At 40.2% G+C, this 19,882-nt stretch overlaps 1 protein-coding gene across 1 annotated transcript in view; it reads right to left on the bottom strand.

Annotated features, from left to right (window-relative positions):
* Positions 1–19,882, bottom strand: part of CACNA2D3 (calcium voltage-gated channel auxiliary subunit alpha2delta 3) — a 901,045-nt gene that overhangs the window by 614,673 nt on the left and 266,490 nt on the right. The window contains exon 4 of the mRNA XM_070359574.1: positions 5,269–5,328. Within this exon, the coding sequence (XP_070215675.1) occupies positions 5,269–5,328 (60 nt within the window). The remainder of the gene's footprint in view (positions 1–5,268; positions 5,329–19,882) is intronic.

Below are 19,882 nucleotides of genomic sequence, written 5' to 3' on the forward strand. Positions count from 1 at the left end.
ATAATTTTCAATCTCATACAAGCTTTACATTAAAAATCTATGTTAATTCAAAGTATGCAATTAAAAATAGGGAAGATGCCATTTCAACAAGGCCTCCTTTTGCATCAATTCTAACTGAAAAGTGCCCTAATGGCAATATCAGGCAACAAAGAACAAAACCAAGAAGCCAGTCTGGAACCCATAGGACACCCGATAGCGGAGCAAGCTCAAGGGCTAAAGCAGCACTAGTGTCCATGAGAAAGCTTTCCAGCTGGTGCACCCATGCAGCTCTGGTTTGTGTGAAGCATGCTGCACTGTGGGTTGCTCACATATGCCATCCTTTCAAGGCTGTATTTTGCCTGTTGCCCAACATAATTTTTGTGAAGAACTAACAATTCAGTGCCACATTTAAGGACCTACAGAAGAGATTACCAATGTCAAAGCTGTAAGTCCATAAGGAAAGGGTCAAACCTTTGCAGAAACTGTAAAGAGGAAGTTTAAATGACAAATAAAATTACAAAATGATAATTCTACAAATGAAAAACAAATTGTTCACCTTTAAAGCACAAGATGGTGCAAAGACATGAAGACTCCAACCTAAAGTGAAAGAAGAGGCAGACCCAGCATTTCTTTTTCATTTTGGAAACGGGGTGGGGGAATAGGGGCTAACATTACAGAACCTGAAGCTGCACCCTTTAGGAAATTTCACAAAAACAATTTTTTTTTCTGTAGGAAAACAGACTCCCAGCTCCTTCTACTCCCCCTTAGTTAGCTAACAGCACGGGAACCTCCTCAGCATTATTTCATGGTGAGCAGATGGTAGTCTGAAATTTCTTTGATAAAAACAATCTACTGGCAGGGGTTGGAGAGAGGTCAGCGGAACCCAGATTAACAATTGATCAGCTCTAATGAACCGTCATAGCAATAAACTCAGAGCCCGTACACAGACAGACCTGCTATTCCAGGAAAAGCAATGGGGCCGACACCCAAGCTGTTAACAGACTTGCACGTAACAGCATCAATGTTTCAGAGCTTCAAAACCTTCATCTAAGCAGACATACATTCTTGGGTGCACATCTATTTTCTCAAAGTCTTCTGTCTTCCACTTTTCCACAAAAGCGCATGTGATTTACTCTGACCCCGAGAACATTCCGTCATGGTCCAGATACTGAATGACACTCTGTAATATTGACAGATTATTTCAACATCTACTCTGTGCTCAAACCACAGCTGTAGCCTCTGATATTCGTCTTGTACTTATACGGAACAGATGACAATGGGAGAGGAAAAGCTGAGCCCATCATATTTGTTCCCAAGAGAACAAAAACTAAAAGAACCCAGAGACCTATTCTCTCAGTCTCTATACTTTCGGAGAGAGACGCTCATGCTGCATCCATGTTTCCATCGCCACACTTGACAAGAGAATCAGTGTGCTGCCCAGAATTTTATTGTAAGGGTTCAATCATAGGAAGGAAGTCAGAGCACTCTTAGAAAATCACAACAGCTTCAAAAGCACAAAAAAAAAAGAGAGAGAGAGAGAGCTCTTGTTAAACTAAACCACAGAACATTTTCCTCTCTTGAAGGAAAAACAATTCTATAAATCAATTAAATCATTCCTTCACTTACCCAATTACTTTTTGAAGACAACTGATCTCAAAATAAAATTGACTAAATCAGTCATAAACACCTGATTTTCCAAGAGTCCTGAGTTCCAATAATCTTTTTCAATCTCTTACAAACTTACTTCTTCCTCTGGGACCAATGAATCCAAATGCTCAACCTAGAAAAACTCAAGAGTAAGGACATTCTCTTGCATAAGCACCATACAGGGGTCAAAAATGAAGAAATTCAAAATTGAGACAATATTAATGTCTAAAGCACAGTCCATATTCAAATCTTTGTTTCTGGTTCCAGATCTTATTTAGGATCATGTGTGTTTGCATTCAGTTGTCACATATCTTTATTGTCCTTTAACGTTCCTCAAGCAAAATTTTGATGATATTTTATCATAGTTAGATTCAGGTTTCAATTTGAGACAAGAAGTCTACACAAGCAATATTTTATTTTTCCTGGCTATCACATCTGAAAGCACTTTGTCTCTTTGTGCTGTTATTGATATTAACTTTGATTACCTGTTTAAGATGGTGTCTCCCAGGATTATCCATAATAAAGCTATTTTCCCTTTGTAATTATTAATAATAAGCAATTTGTGGACAAATACTTTGAGATTATTAATGTCCTGTTCTTCATCAAACTTTTACCTGCCAATTTTAGCATCCATTGAAGACTTGCCTGAAGCAACTACTAACATAATTTTATAATGCCATCATTTTTTCTGTATTCAGTAGTTGACAATGTACTTACTATAAGGGGCTTCCCAGGTGGCTCAGTGGTAAAAAAATCCACCTGCCAATGCAGGAGTTGCAGGTTCAATCCCTGGGTTGGGAAGATCCCCTGGAGGAGGAAATGGCAACCAAATCCAGTATTTTTGCCAGGTTAATGTCCTGAACAGAAGAGCCTGGCAGGCTATAGTTTATGGGGTCCCAAAGAGTCAGACCAGAGAAGGCAATGGCACCCCACTCCAGTACTCCTGCCTGGAAAATCCCATGGACGGAGGAGCCTGGTGGGCTGCAGTCCATGGGGTCGCTGAGGGTCAGACATGACTGAGTGACTTCACTTACACTTTTCACTTTCATGCACTGGAGAAGGAAATGGCAACCCACTCCAGTGTTCTTGCCTGCAGAATCCCAGGGACGGGGGAGCCTGGTGGGCTGCCGTCTACGGGGTCGCACAGAGTCGGACACGACTGAAGTGACTCAGCAGCAGCAAAGAGTCAGACATGATTTAAGTGACGGTGCATGAGCACAACTGTATTCTAAGACAGAGGTCTCCAACCCCCAGGCCATGCATCAGTACTGGTCCATGGCCTGTTAGGAACCAGGCTGCACAGCAAGAGGTGAGCAACAGACAAGCAAGTGAAGCTTCATCAGTATTGATAATGCTCCCCATTGCTCACACTATCTCCTAAACTCTGCCTCCTGTCAGATCAGCAGCAGCATTAGCTTCTCACAGAAGCATGAACCCTAAATGCAATGCACTTAAATCATACCGAAACCATCCTTCCACCTCCCATCCGTGGAAAAATGATCTTCTATTAAACCAGTCCCTAGTGCCAAAAAGGTTGGGGACCACAGCTAAAAGAGCTTTCCCTTTTCTGTTATTTATGTATTTGTCTATTTACCCATCTGTTTGTTTATTTGCGCTTCCCAGGTGGCGCTAGTGGTAAAGAATCCGCCTGCCAAAGCAGGAGACACAAGAGATGTAGGTTTGATCCCTGTGTAGGGAAGATCCCCTGGAGAAGGAAACGGCAACCCACTCCAGTATTCCTGCCTGGTAAATCCCACGGACAGAGGAGCATGGTGGGCTACCATTCATGGGGCTGCAGAAAGTCAGACACTACTGAGCAACTGAGCATGTGGATTGTTTTTTATTTATTATCAGCTTGAACTCACAGATTCTCATCAAATTAAGTTGATTTGAGTTGACTTTCTGTCAATTACAACCAGAATATTGCTGAAAAATCTTCTGGAACTCCCAAGGAGAGATAGAGAGTTTCCTTGGCAAGGCACTGAAAAGGTCCATACAATTGTCACACTTGCAAAGGTGCTTCCTAATGCTTTCATTAAATCCCTTCCAGTCCATTCTAGGAAGTTCAAATCCTTGAAGAAGAGGCACACTTCAGACAAATGTAGCCAACAAATGCCCCCTGGTTCTTCCTGGAGCCACCAAGCAGGTAAGGCTATAGGAAGACAAGGTGCTTCTTGCTATTTTCAGCTGACTCTGCCCTGTGTAACTTTGCTCAAAGAGCAGGGCTGTCTGCCCCATTCCTCTCCAGGTGTTACCGACAATCCCCAAGGCTTTTCCCACCTCTTCCTGGAGCCTCTGATGCTTAACTGCATTCTTGGTTCTATTTGCTTCATACATTCAGTGTTATGACTCAAAATGACTATTTCCTCTCCAGACCCATTCTTCAAGCTTTTCCACCAAAGTCTCAGAAACTCTGAACCAAATTAACTACAGCAACAGTTAGGTTCAGTCAACGGTGGGTTACAGCGAGAAATTAGAAGACTAGAGACAGTTATTGGAGACAGCTTTCCCCCAAATTCCACCCTTATCACCTCACCATTTCTCTACCAAGTACCCTTTCCATACAGCTACCATCCCTGGGTTCTAGAAACCACTCCCTCCCCTTGCTCCTTCAGGCCAGGTGTGTGGCTTGCCCCAAGAATATAACACCATTGCTTGTTGGTTTCTTTTTACCATGCATTTGCAAATATTCTCATTATTAAACTCGCCTCTATTACTCCATTTGAGTGGGCATTCTTTATCCACAAGGCAAAAATTATAGATGGAAGTGATGACAAGAAGGACACCCCAGGGACAGAGACACAGTTAAAAGTTATCTTTGGTATCAACATCTTTTTCTGTGCTTGAAGATTTATCTTTTCCATATGAATGAAAACATGGCAAAATAAACACTATTTCCTAATTGTGAGCACATGGCACTAAAAGAAGTATGTATGTTCTAGCAAAGCACAGCCTTAAGGAGTTAAGATTCACTCCTGTTTTGCCAGCAGTGAGGAAAAGTCACAAACTCAAAATGACAATACAGATAAAATTTCCTTCTGGAATGACCCAAAGGAACCTCAAAGTATTATTCAATTCACTCCTTGCCTTTTACTATGTTTTCTATATACATGGCAGCATCGAAATCCTTCCCAACCAGATACATGTGTGCAATGATTAGATATGAGATTCAGTATAAGAAACTTATTAAGCAGATGTTCAAATCCAGGTCTGTGAATGATGTAATTTTAAAATATAATTAACAGTAAATTCAAGGTTAGATCCATATGTTCTTTCAGTCACTTAAAATGAAGTCATGGAAGAGGGATTTGGATATATTCTGCCATCTATCTTACCAATTTATCATTGAAAGCTCTGGCGATTACTGTCAGTTGACTGACTAACTCCCCCAGAATTAGGAGTTCACTGAAACCTGGTTACATGCGTGTAGTATGCATTATCACCTGTAATTTACACAGTGGAAAACGGTTGAGGATCATTGTCCTGTCTTGTTAAGAAATAGGTACATTTATTTCAACTCTGTACCATACTCTAAAAATCCTCCTCCCCAAACATCTGAACCCTGGTATTTCCAGTATACCTAGTGTTTCTCCGTTAGCAGCAAGCACAAAAAGCAGTTTAACTCAAACTCTAATCAGTTACCTGTAAGTCGGCATCAAATTCATGTTTCAGGTGCGCCTCTTCTGCAGCCTCCACAAGACGCTGGAAAGACAGAAAGCAACCCAGAGTCAAAAGTGTGACCTGGACCCCACCTCAACATCGTGAAAACACTGACATTTCTCCACTGCCCCAAATGCCAGGTCATATCATGGTATGGAAACTGTGACCTGCTGCCCATGCTCCCACGAAGCTGAAAATAACATCAATGTCGAAGTCCAGTTTCTGCTTTCATCACCCAATCATATATGTACATAAATGCACACATGTTCTGTATCCCTTTCATAAAAATTCAAAGACACTGGCTCTTCAGGCCAGATAAGGACTCTGAAACCTACCTAGAAAAGTATATTCCTTAAGCATAGAAAGCCCACGGTCAAGATTTATTGAACTGAACAGAGTCCAACTCTAAGTGGGCTTTCTTCCCCAGTGGTATGGAAATGGTATTTATTTTAATTCCCTCAATCATTTAAGGTCAACTCTTTCTGCACCCAGCTCTGGTGCATAATTATCAGGTAACATTTATTTGAAGTTAATGGTACATCAATGCCATCTTGACAATCTGCATCCCAATAAGAAAATCACTAAAATTAAATCAATAACTAACAACTATAAATGCACAACTGTTGTTACTCTTCTTTGCCAATGAAATTAAGCCAATACATATTGTTATGAAACAATTTTTATAAAATTCCATTTAATGCCAATCATTTACTCTTTAATTTAAAGTTACCAACAATAAGTTATTTCTACCCATGAAAATGTAAGCTACAGGATATTGCAGAAAACTCCTTTAGTGAAATAATATTTCATTGAAATTTTATTGAATTTAAAGAAAAACTTCAGATCCAGGTAAAAATTAAACCATTTATATTTTTCCCACAGTTATTCTTGTAGCCTATGCTGTCTTTAGCTTGCTTTTTGGACATATTATAGAACTGAGTTTAACAGGCCATGTTTCAAAAATTATGACATTAGATTAATCTCTAAATGATCACAAATCGACAGAAAAATGTTCCATGAATAATTATTAAATTGGACATGGGAATACAGAGGCTGAAATATATTTGGGTAGGTTGGGCACCAGTAGAAGCCCTAAAGCCCTCTCTCTCCAGAGGACATTTAAAGAAAGTGACAGGTCAGCCAGAGATAATGCTGCACACAGAATGGAAATTGGGAAGCGTGGCCAATCTGGTTTCTCACACTCTCTTCAGATAGTTGGGAAGAAGCTTCTCCTTCTCTGCTCAGTCGAAGAACAGATCCCAGGAAAATATTACAGGGCCAGAGCCAGAAGATCCAGTGCCAATTCTAGGGAAGGTACCTACCCTACCATTGGGAAATCTGGGCAAGCCCTTCCCCACTCTAATTCTTGGGATGGTTTCCTCATCCCAAACATCTGAAAAGACAATCCCAGATCAGTGGTTCTCAAAGCGGAGCCCCTCACCAGCAGCATCTAACCAGAGAACCTGTTAGAAACTCACATTTTTCAAGTCCCATCCCAGTCCTACAGAATCAGAAGCTCTGGAGCTGAGCCCAGCAAACTTTTTTTTTTTTTTAATATCTATTATTTTTTATTTATTTGGCTGCACCAGTAAGTGGGCATGTGGAATTTAGTTCCCCAACCAGGGATAGAACCTGGTCCCCATGTGTTGGGAAGCACAGAGTCTTAGCCACTGAACCAACAGGGAAATTATCCTAGCAATTTGTTTTAACCAGCTCTCTGGATGGTTAAGAAGCTGTTAAAGTTTGAGAGCCACTGACTACAAATAGCACTCATCCCAGATCCCCTTGTAATGAGCGTCACCAACCTTCTAAGGTTTCCCCAACCTCATTTATATTTTTAAAAATCTGTGTGTGTCTATATACATATACACATAGATGTCTTTTCACTATAAGACATAAAATACTTTATAGGAGAGAGGCATAAAGTAAAGATGATGAGAAATGGAGGAAAAGAATGAGACACGATCTACGTAGACTGGACACACTGGCCCAACTTTCAATGGGCCTTGGTCTTTTGGGAAACATCCTGGTCAATGAAGCTTATTAACATCCTGTGATGATTTGACACAATTTGCAAATGTATCAATGTGGACTCTGAAAGATAAATGACTGACAGTGATTTAAGAAATCTGTGTTTGTGTGAGCTTATTTTTTTAATCATCGTAACAGATTTAGAATGTATATGCATGTACCATGAAATCATTTACAAACTGTTATAAGGTATGTGTAATAAATATTATACATCTTTAAACACTTACACATCAAAAAAGCCATTCATTTTGACTGTGTATTTACAGTCATAGAAGTTGTTTTCTTATGGTGTCTAAGTACTTTGAGAACCCAGAAAAGAAACTGCAATGAAATGGACAAATGATCAAAAAATAAAAACAAAATAAAATTTCTTAATGAACGAGACAGATAATATTGAAAAAAGCGAAGAATTGGAAACCCAAAAAACAATAAAGCAGTATAGGACCAACAAATAAGAAACAGGCAACTTGAGGTTATCATGAAACAACATAGCATAAAACGCATTTCATATAATGTTTTGTTTACATTTATATTTATGTATATCTCATACCTGCCATCAGAGAAGGCAATGGCACCCCACTCCAGTATTCTTGCCTGGAAAATCCCATGGGTGGAGGAGCCTGGTAGGCTGCAGTCCATGGGGTCGCTAGGAGTCGGACACGACTGAGCGACTTCACTTTCACTTTTCACTTTATGCACTGGAGAAGGAAATGGCAACCCACTCCACTGTTCTTGCCTGGAGAATCCCAGGGACAGAGGAGCCTGGTGGGCTGCCGTCTATGGAATCGCACAGAGTTGGACACGACTGAAGCGACTTAGCAGCAGCATACATGCCATAAACAAATTTGTGTATAGAGCTTCCCTGGTGGCTCAGTGCTAAACAGTCCGCCTGCCAATGGAAGAGATATGGGTTTGATACCTGATCTGGGAAGATCTCACATGCCACAATGTAGCAACTAAGCCCATGTGCCACCACTATTGAGCCTGAGCTTTAGAGCCCAGGAGCCGCGACCACTGAGCCCACATGCCACAGCTACTGAAGCCTGCAAGCCCTGGAGCCCGTGCTCTGCAACAGAAGAAGCCACTGCAATGAGAAGCCTGAACAATGCAACTAGAGAGTAGCCTCTGCTCGCTGCAACCAGAGAAAAACCCACAGAGGAACAAAGACCCATTACAACCAAAAATAAAGTAATTAATTAAAATATCTTTTAAAAAATCTGTGTATGGCATAACACGAGATGTATTTCAACTACAAATACTGCAATACAAGCCACAGGGCACAAGAAAATAACACACTAGAAACAATTGTATAATACTGTACAAACCACTGACACCAGCCTGAACACTGTTCTTTGTGTGCAGCAGTTGAGTCCATGAGAATTTGAATCCTGCTGGCTGGTTTTTACATTCATTTTCAAGTTAAATCTGTGGCATGCCTTTTTTAAACTCAATTTATCTCACACATTTCTTGTTTCCATAAAGATATTTTCCCATCATGCTCACTACAGAGCTTTAGGAGAAATGATTCAGAAAAAGTTAGTTAACTGGCAACCACACATAATACTGTCTCATGTGAAGCATGGAAGTACTTTGGAATAGGGCTCTTGGAAAGGACATATCCTTCTTGTGATGGAGTTATCCCAGTCTGCACTCTGATGCCAACAGGAGACAAGCCTACATTATATGAGAGAATTTAGGGGAATGCCCGGCCTCTCCTGCACCAACAAGAATAGACTCAGTTGCTACACACAGTGATAATGACAAAAAGCACATCAAGAACCATGAACACCTTTTGGAAAGAACAAAATATTGTCAATCTTTCTCAAAACACTAGTATAAAGATAAATGAATTATAAGAAATGTTATTTAAGAAAGAAATCATGTGCCATAAATTTACCTAAAACAGAGCAGTCCTGGAGACAGTGTTCCCATTGTTAATAAAATAAAAATAAACTGAATCATCATTAACAAAATCAAAACCACTCAACTTCCAACTCTTGCTTACCAGCAGAAAATAATAGCCCAGAGTGTCCTTTTCTGAGCAAATATCCTTATCATCTAAGTCAAATTAAGTATGTTTTTAAAATAATTTTGATTATTACTTGCAGGCAAGGAAAATCAATTTAAATGTGCTAATATTTCAGTTATTATATAAGGAACTGCCACTGAGCCTGAGGAGAACTGTTACTCTATCATATCTATTAGAAAGGCAGTGTTCTTTTAATAATAAGTTAATTTTCTCTTGTATGAATTCCTCTTTTGGCTTTGCAGATGGGACTACAGAATTGTGTTTTTTTAATTAAAACTACACACTGGAAATAAAAATGGTTTTGAAGACTGGTATTCAAAATTGAGATCTGAGAAAGCAGCAGTTTTGTCCATAGGTACACCTTCCCCCTTAATAACCAAGCATTTCCTTACTAAATAAAAATGATAACAATATAGCAGAATATACATCCTGGCCTTGAAACAAAGCACCTACAAGCTAAAAACTTGCAATTCATCAACTGATACATACTACACTGACTTTTAAGATTTCTAAATAATTCTTCCTTTTTAGTGGAATAAACACAGAAGTTAACTTTATATATATAAAATGCTAGAAGCCATGGACCATAGATAGTATTTATAGCTCTGGTGAAGGCAAAACTGCCAAGGGGAACAGCAGGGGTATTAAGGCATTTCATTTAAAACCACATCTTATTTCTTGTTACAATGACTCCACATATATCATGCAACAATACAGAATGCACAGTCTCCCCTCTCCTCCCCTGAAAACACTGAAATCAAGGCTAGCGTTAAAGACATTGGAGATGTCACACTCTCTGTCATGGTCCAGAAGGGGGAAAATAGGACACCAAGTCAAAGTAAAAATTGGATCAGAAGAAGAAAATGATTTTTTGTTCTACTTGTATTTCATTTTTTGGTTCCAGATCTTTTTGGCTTAAAAGGAGAAAAGATGGAAAGAAATACGCAGTGAAGAGTGGGGAAAGTAATGGAAAATACAATTCCACAACCAAAGTAACTTATTACTGGAACCCTACTGATTCTATCAGGTGAACAAATTGTGCACAAGTGAAAAAAGTTTTTAATAAATATCCCTAAAATTGGAGCAGGGACAATTATGGCCAAAAAGCCTTTAAACAGAAACATAAAAACCATATGTAGGACTTCCCTGGTGGTACAGTGAATAAGACTCTGCCTGCCAATACAGAGGACACAGACTTGATTCCTGGTCCAGGAAGGTTCCACATCCCGAGGAGCAACTAAGCCCACGAACCACAGCTATTGAGCCTGTCCTCTAGCGCCCCTGAGCTGCAGCTACTGAGCCCATTGCCACACTACTGACAGCTATGCACCTAGAGCCTGTGCTCCGCAACAAGAGAAGCCGCCGCAACAGGAAGCCCACGTACCGACTGGAGAAAGTCTGAGGGCAGCAACGAGGATCTAGTGCGACCAAAAATAAGTAAGTCAATAGGTTTTTTTAAAAAACACATGAAAAGCAAAGAAAAATGATACTTTTATTTCTCATATTAAAGACAAAAAGCTTTGGCTTGTAAATTCTATGATCATGGGATACAGGAATTTTAACAAAAATTTCAAACTATTTAATATGTCTAGTGATTTCACTTTGTGTTTTACAAAGACATTTAATGCTCGTATTGGGTTTTTATTGCCCTTTTTCTCTGAAATGAGTACAAAATTCTTTCTCAAATAATGCTTAAATTCAACTGAAGGGATGCTAAGGAAGATCTGTGGTCATTTAACATAACGCTAGTTATTAAATTGTCTTTAATACCAGAAAAAAGATCACGTGACTCTTCCTTCAAATCAACAAGAGCTAAACTTGCAGAAAAGCAGCTAAATGGGGCAATCAAAGAGAAGCAACAATCGCTGTCACAACCACACCCAGCGTGATATGGTCTATCTTTTCCCGACACAAACGATCATCAGCTTTTGTTTTAGGGACTGCCAATGAGTGTGATGGAGTAAAAGTTACATGCTGTGCCAATCAGTATGTACAGAAGGTGATCATTATCCTAGTACCATGTTACGATCATGTCTTAAACTTGACATACTGACCACCTGAAGAGATAAGGACAGAGGAAACCCAGGTTCTCTCTACAGTCACAGATTTCAAACTCAACTGGTCCTAGAAATAAAAATGAAAAATGTCTATTCTCATTAAATGCCATCAGTTCATCAAAAGATCTATCCAGAAATCTGGACAAAATGTGACTGATTTGTCCCAGGATTAATTCTAAACACTCCATCCTTGTATGAAGAGTCAGAAACCAACAATTTAAGAACTGTCATGTTGGGGGGAAGAGTAAGATATTTAAATTTACATTTTCACTCCATCTGTTGTTAATCTCTTCTCTTCTCCAATCTGGATATAGTTTTTATCACTCTGTAACAGTATAGATTAGGGCTCCCCAAGAGACTTAGTGGTTAAAGACTTCACCTGCCAATGCAGAAGACTCAGGAGATGTGGGTTCAATCCCTGGGTTGAGAAGATACATGGGAGAAGGAAACAGCAACCCAATCCAGTATTCTTGCCTGGAGAATCACAGGGGCAGAGGAGCCTGGCAGGCTATAGTCTGTAAGGTCACAGAGTTGGACACGACTAAGCACACAGGCAACAGTGTAGATTAATCTTTGACGCTTTTGTAGCTAGAGTAATTGAAGGACTTGTATCACCAGTGAGCCATGGAACATCATGAGGTGGTTTACAGAGGGTGGAAGACATGCATAAAGAAAATAGCTATTTCCCTATAAAGAGCTAAATGAAAAATCATAGTAACAATAAGCCACAAAGCTTCCCCCAAAAAATTACATTTAAGTTGAGCTCTAAAGGAAAGTGGGACGTTGCTAAAAGAGCGTTCAGCCCAAAGAAACATGGCAAACAAAGTTTTGGAGGCAAGAATACTTTTGGGACTTTGTTCTAGAAACAGCTGGATATCAGAGACCTATGCAGAGACCACATTAATGGCTGGATTATCATCAGGTAGTGAATCAGGGCAAAAGGAATAACCTGGAGAGATGGACACCAACTAGACAAGAAATCCAAGACGTCTTTCCCTCCTACTCTGAAACACTGAAGCTGAAGTTAGAGTCACATCTGAGTCTAATAATATTCAGTAATCCTTATTGATACGAATGTTTTTGCTTTTCAACTCAATAGAAAAAGCACATATAAATCACCAGCTATCAAGATGATCGTTCCTTTAGAGAAAAACAACTTTTAAGGAGCCTTCATTATTTCTTTGTTCCTGTACAAGAAATAAGCTTTGTTGCACACGAATGAACATTTTGTATAAAATGACCTTCTGCTTGAAAGCTGCAAAGATTGCTTCTGCTTTAAAAACAGCAAACATTTCAAAGTAGATTATAAAAGCTAATCTATAAAGTTTCCAGAGAAAGCAGGTAACAGAACAATAGAGTAAACACATCGTGTGTATGTGGGGAGAGTTTTCTTTCCTTCCTCCACCCCATCTCTTCCTGTCTCCTTCAGATTGCATAAGGCTACACCAACCTTTTACAAGACAAAATAAGCCTAGAGTTTACATCAGAAGACTGGATCACAATCAATAACAAATTATCTTTGTTTCCACAGGAGATACCTGTTATCAATTTGAGGCTGATTCGATTAATAACTGTTATCAACATGAGTGGCCAATTTCCAAACCAAAGCTATCTCATTTTACACCTAAGGCTGCATTTGCCAAAATGTAACATTTGCAAAACTATTGAACATGGAAACAGCCAAACTGCTCAAAAGGCTACCCAAGGGCCAAAGCAGCTGGGAGGAGACAGAAAAAAAAGACGTCTTACATTTCAGCCCCAGCAAGTTTTTCCAAATGATCCAGCATTTTAGAATGTGGTCTTCTATGTACGTATCCTCCTGGCAGTGGTTTATAGAGTTGGATTATCAAAATCAAGGCTATTTAACCATGAACCTTGCAAAGTTCCCTCTGAATCCTTCAGTTTTAAGATAACTGAACTCTTCCCTTCATGGGCAATGGAACTGTCATTAACTTCCTGAGAGGGTATAAGTCCAGTGTGAAAAGAGCTATGATATTAAGTCGGTTTAAGGATAAACATATCCCACAATGGAAATTACCTATCACTGAGGCGTCTGACCATGTTGAACAAAATTTTGTTCCAGCCCTTAATTACATCTTTCCAGGGCTGACTCAGAGGTTTTGACCAGAATCCACAATGGCAGAGCATTGAGGATACTGTCCAACTAGGTAAGGAAGATGGGAGCATCTGCCTAAGAAAAGAAAGATAAGATAAGATGCAGCCAAGTTAAGAAGGTGATAGTCTTGGAGAGAATGTCTACGGTACAGAGAGTTTCCAATTCTGGCTGTAACAACAAGTTCCCATAACTTCTGTTCAGTTTAGTTTAACAAGTATTTGTTGAGAACCTATTAATCAGAACAGCAACAAGAACCGAGTGGGACACTAAGAAGGAGATGACTTAATCATGGCTCTAAGCTTTTGGCCTTTTAAACATTACAGCTCAATAGAATTAGAACAGTCTCAGAGCCCAAGGACAAAGGTTTGAATACAGATCTTTCCACTCAGTAGCTACTTGACTCTGAGAAAACCTTAACTTCTTTGAGTCTTGGTTTTCTTACCCTGTGAACTGAAATAATACCATTTTTAGTCTGTATTTCCATGTGTGAATTTGATGAGCATGTGCATGCAAAACATTTCCTGAAGAATTCCACACAAATGTAATTAAGCTATCATGGTAATGGGGCAGGGGAGGAGACAAAATTTTCAAGCATAACACAGTTTGACTGAACAAGAAAAGACCAGAGTCTATGATTCCCATGGTTGGCTCCCATGTGGGGAGAACTTGGAACAGCAACACAAGTTCACAGTTACATGGAGGTTATGTGAAAGTTAATTCTGCTGCCAAGAAAAGGACTCCAAAATCTGTGTTCTCAAACACAAGGCTGTGTGCCTGCTCCTTAAGGACTGGCTTTCAGAATCCACCAGGCTTTTTTTAGCTTCAACAGCAGAATCTGTGATCAGTCGGGTGAAAATGGAATGAGGCAAGGGCCTTTATAAAGTTTTGACTGATGTCCTCAAAATGGCACAAACACAGAAATTAAGCTGTTTGCCAAAGCAAGCTCCTTTGATGGATGGTACCAGTGCGACACAGAACAGGACAGCGACTATGGCAGGCAGCTCCCCGCCCCTGGGCCCTAACTATAATCAGAGAAGGAAAATTCCCTTTACCCTTGAAAACAGAGAAATACTGAACAATTTCTGTGTCTAACAGATTTTACCTACTCAGATGGATTTTTATGTAAATATGATGCAGGGGAAACGCTATTTCAATTCTGTTTCTATTCTCTCCTTGTATCCACCCATCCAGATGTTTACCAGGCAACTTCAGTTTGAAAGGGAACATATTATGTTGGTCCAAGAGTAGGCTCCGGGGTCAGACAACCTGACTTGAATCCTAGCTTGAGCTACTTCATTAGAGTACTCTGGGCAAAAGCTCTTGGTACCTAATGAACGTCCATTAATGTCAGCTCTTATTATTGTTGATGATGATAACAAGACAATGCTGATGATAATTAAGTAAATGAGAAGAATTACACTAAAAGCTGGGCCATGAGGATGACCAACACATTCACAGTTCAGCTCTGAGGAGAAGCAAGTATTTATAATTAGACAGTGTAGTGTGGGCTCTTACAGGAGGTCCCACAAGGAGATAACAGCAAATTATTTAGTTCCACATTTCCTATCCCAGTGCGAAACTGTTCTAACTACTTTAATCAATTAATCCAGTTAATCCTCACAGCCATCCTATAAAGGAAAGCACATAGCTTTATCCCAACTTTACACATGGTAGAACCACAGAGCAAAGAGGTTTAAGGTGTTATGACAACTCAAAGTAAGGAACTCAAAGTAAGATATCTCTGCCAGGGAATGAGGTACCAGTCTGGGGAAGGTTTCATAAATGATGTGACAGTGAGTTTGAGTTAAAGGCTGAGTGGAAGTCAGCCAACTGGTTAAGAGAAGTGATGGGAGACTGAGCAGCAAAGGCTCCAAGGAAGAAGCCTCATGAGTCTGCAGTCTGTTGGTGGTTTGGGATGGGGAAGGCCAGTGGTATGGGGAGAAGGGTACAAAGAGGCAGGCAAGTGGGGTTCAAATGAGCAAGGGCAAGAAGCAAGGCCAAGGAACACTATGTTCTGTGCACTATAGTCAGGGTGAGGAGCAACGAGGTCTGATTGGGCATAAAAGCAACATGATCAATTCTGAAACTGAAGTCATCTTTAAAGTAATCTGGTAGCAATGATTTAAAAAATAGATTAGACTCCTATATCTAGATTGGAAGGAAAGAAGGGAAGAGGAAGAAAGGGATGGATTTGAGGCAAACCAAGAAACGAATGCAGGGTGAAGGAAGGTTTTAAGATGAAAATACGCTCACACTCTGTGAGCAGTAATAAGCAAGAAACAGTAGTAAGAACCACCATGAAAAGCTCCCTGCAGGCCCAGGTCAGGGCAGTATTCAGATACTTCCTGAGGACCAGAAAGCCATCAGCAGGCCTCCAGTTCAAAGAGCCTTAAACTTAGACTTCCTGCACTAATCTCCTAAAGAGAGCACAGGTATAGTCACAGAGAAACCATAGCACTGGAAGAAGATGCATCTCTTTCCTGGACCACACAGCCTATGGTGCATACAGTTTTTCTTACTGTATCCTTTACTTCTTAGGAAAACCTCAATCACATTGTATAGCACTCTCTGCTTTAAAAAAAAAAAAAAACAGTAATGTGTTAAATGCAAATATTTAAAATATACCCCAGTTCTCAACTCTGTTTTGTCATTAGGTCCGTATAATTGAAGCTATGGTTTTTCCAGTAGTCATGTATGGATGTGAGAGTTGGACCATAAAGAAGCTGAACGTCAAAGAATTGATGCCTTCAAATTGTGGTGCTGGAGAAAACTCTTGAGAGGTCCTTGGACTGCAAGGAGATCAAACGAGTCAATCTTAAAAGGAAATCAACCCTCAACATTCATTGGAAGGACTGATGCTGAAGCTTAAGCTCCATTACTTTGGCCACCTGATGAGAAGAGCTGACTCAGTGGAAAACACTCTGATGCTGGGAAAGATTGAGGGCAGGAGGAGAAAGGGTGACAGAGGATGAGATGGTTGGATGGCATCACCGACTCAATGGACATGAGTTTGAGCAAACTCTGGGAGACAGTGAAAGACAGGGAAGCCTGGAGTGCTGCAGTCCATGGGGTTGCAAAGAGTCAGACGTGACTGATCAACAACAACATTTCTTAACAGACTGGGAACCTTGAAAAATGAAAACGGCCTGGGTCCCTCTTGACTTTTGAAGGACCCTGAGTTAGCAGACCGAGTTGGCTTTTACTTTTCTAAGGTAAAGTCAACCACACATACACATGTGTGAAGCTGACTTAAAATGAAATCAAGAATAAATAGTGAAAAATAAGACCATTCCCGTGATCTTGGTCCCCAAACATTTTATGTAAGTCCCTTGCTTCAGTGTGCTCAGAAAAAGCCCTCCTCCAGCAAAAGAAATAAGATCCTGAAGCCAGCATTCTACTGGCTCTATTCAGGATCTAAATAAGATCCTGAACCCTGCCTGATACTTTCCCCAAAAATGACTGATTCAGCTTAAGATACTGGGCAGCAAGGGGAGCAATCCTGGAGGCAGGATCCTGTCTGTATATGAGCCATACAAAAGCTAAATATGAGCTTTTAAGTCCACTGGAAGCTGAGTAAACCATGGGGCTGGTTCTGAATGAAGTGTGTGTGCCTTCAACTCATCTTCTGTTCTCTTTCCCTTCTAATTCTTATATGCCCCTTTTGTATTCAAGGAATGACATTTTCACTGTTTGGAATCAGGCTTGCCATTTTAAAATTCCAAGGATGAGGAGCCAGCTTAAAGGATAAGCTGGCTTTCCCTTTTTTAATGCCCAGGTAATGAACTGAAATTACATAGAAGATTTGAATTTTATAGAAAGGTATTCATATACTTTATTCTCCCTGCTTCAACTCTCTTTCTCCTCTGTCAACTTTTAATTATAACTTTATTTCAAAATGACAATCAAGTAAGCAGATATATGAACACATGCTAGTGGTAAAAGATTGGAGGATTTTTTTTTTTAATGAAGAAAAGACAGAACTAACAAAGGGCTGATTCCATAGTACCAAAAAGTAAACTAAGACCAAAAACTTAAATTCTTTCAAATGTTTATGAAATTCATTTGTACACCAGGCTTGCTTTTTTTTTTTTTTATGGAACATTTTTTAGTCTTTATTGAGCTTGTTACAATATTGCTTCTGTTTGCCTTTTTGTTTCTTTGGCCATGAGGCATACAGGATCTTAGATATCTGACCAAGGATTGAATCCGCACTGGCTGCATGGGAAGGTGAAGTCTTAAACTTTGGACTGCTAGGAAAGTACCATGGACCTGCTTTTGACATTCATCATGCTTTGCTCACACATACTCCCTCCTGATTGGTCAGGCCTTCAGTTTGGAGTCTTGTAACTTTCCGATGCTCTTACAGGACTCAAACAAAACAGACAACACACTGACAGTCTATGTTTGCCTTTCTCCAAACACCCAGACCCTAGACACACACAGCTGTAGTAAATTCAACCACATGAAATGTCCACTCTGTGAATACAAAGCAGTTAAATCTCAGCAAGTCTATGCAGTTTCAGCAAATACATTTGGACTTTAGTAGGCTTTATATTCCCTTAAATAGTCTAAAGGAGCAAAATTATTTTGAGCAAATTAAGAGTTTGACGAAGACACAGAAGATGGGAATGAATACAACAGAGGCCCTTCTTTGTGCCGAGCACTTTACACTGTTTGCGCACTTAGCCCTTGGGGAACTATCCTTATCACACAGGTGAGAAACAGTTTTAGAAGATGAAGGGACTACCACAAAGTGATCCAGAAAATGAGTTATAGTGGTAAGAATGACACTCATTTTCCAGTGACTGTGAAGATGGGGAGATCCCAGCTGGGAAAAGGATGTTGGATTTCATTATCTTCCCAGTCTTTTGACCCTTCCCCAAAGCCCTTCAATAAAATGGCTTGATTCCCTCCCCCAACAAAGAAACTCAGGACACTCCCACTTGGCTAAACTGCTATAAACACTTGGATCATCAGTGCCAATGTGGACACCCTCTATCGTGACATGGATCCTTGGAACCATGGCTACTAGCAGCTGCCTCAACTGGTCCTTAAGCAAAGACTTAAGTCTAACAAACAAACAAACTGATGACATGATGTCTTGATTGGATCCTGACTGTCATGACTATTAAGCTTCAAAACCAGGTAGAAAGAGGCATAAGAGCTAGACTGGAGGAAATGATACACCCTCATATCTTTGCACTGTATCAGAAACAGTGCCTGCCATCTAATTATCTGACGAAAGAAAAACAGACTGATGTCCTGGTCACAACTTTTATCATGCCCCAAAACAGGGATGCAAATCTATCACTGAGGGGAAAAAAACACAATCCGATGGGTGACCATTACCTATTATCTCTCACAGCTCAGTGATCCTCCCTTTCAGGTGTGCAGACCTTTTAGAGAACTCATCTCCATGGTGACAAGGATTTTGCACAAGAGTCAAGACCAAACATCTAGTTTTTGATGTGATGGGAGAGGCAGTAATCTTATGCGGTCTGATAGCAGCTGCTCACATGTGTCCTTTAGGCCAAGTTCCACTTGATCCCCATGGGGAGCTGAGCAGAATCAGCTCAGTAGGAGCAAGACACTAAGCATGAACAGGCTGCTGCACCTGGAAAACCCAGTCCTTCCACTGCACTGTCGGTGCCTCCTGAGCACGAACCAACAGACAGGACCCCAGCCTTCACGGGCTTATATTGGAGGAGACAAAGAGAACGGATGCAAACAAGGGAGCAGATGCCGTAGGTCACATCAGGTAAGAATGAGGGTCATAAAGATTATAAAACAAGGTGGCACGGTAGAAAGTGACAGGGGCAGGAACGTTTGCGGTGCTCAGAAAAGAGATTCCCACAAAATCAACGTGTACCTGAATTACAAGAAGGAGCCCAAAGGCCATCTGGGGAGGAAAACCAGCAAGTGCACAGGCTCTGAGGTGCTGGCTACTTCATTCAAACACAGACCCACAATCTGAAAGCTGTGGTGCCAGCTGTGCCTAGCTCAGGATTATTTGAATTTTAGAAAGGTAAAATGATACACATATCACACATTTGTTACAAATCACCCCCAGTGAGGGCTGAGGAAGTACCCCATAATCAAATATTAATACGTCTATAATAAGACATATGATTATTCACATTAAGGAGAACAAATAAATATTATACATAACCACCTGTTAATTCCGTTCATTTCCACCAAATTAGTTATGAAAAAAGTTTCAACTTTCAGAGCTATCTGTATTACAAACTTGGAGTATGAGTTTCTGAACCTACTCAAACTTGAAAAAATTTAAGTTCATAGACATTTCTCAACTCTATGTTGCTGCTGCTGCTGCTAAGTCGCTTCAGTCATGTCTGACTCTGT

The sequence above is a fragment of the Bos mutus genome, chromosome 22 (assembly GCF_027580195.1).
Source record: "Bos mutus isolate GX-2022 chromosome 22, NWIPB_WYAK_1.1, whole genome shotgun sequence".
NCBI lineage: Eukaryota > Metazoa > Chordata > Mammalia > Artiodactyla > Bovidae > Bos > Bos mutus.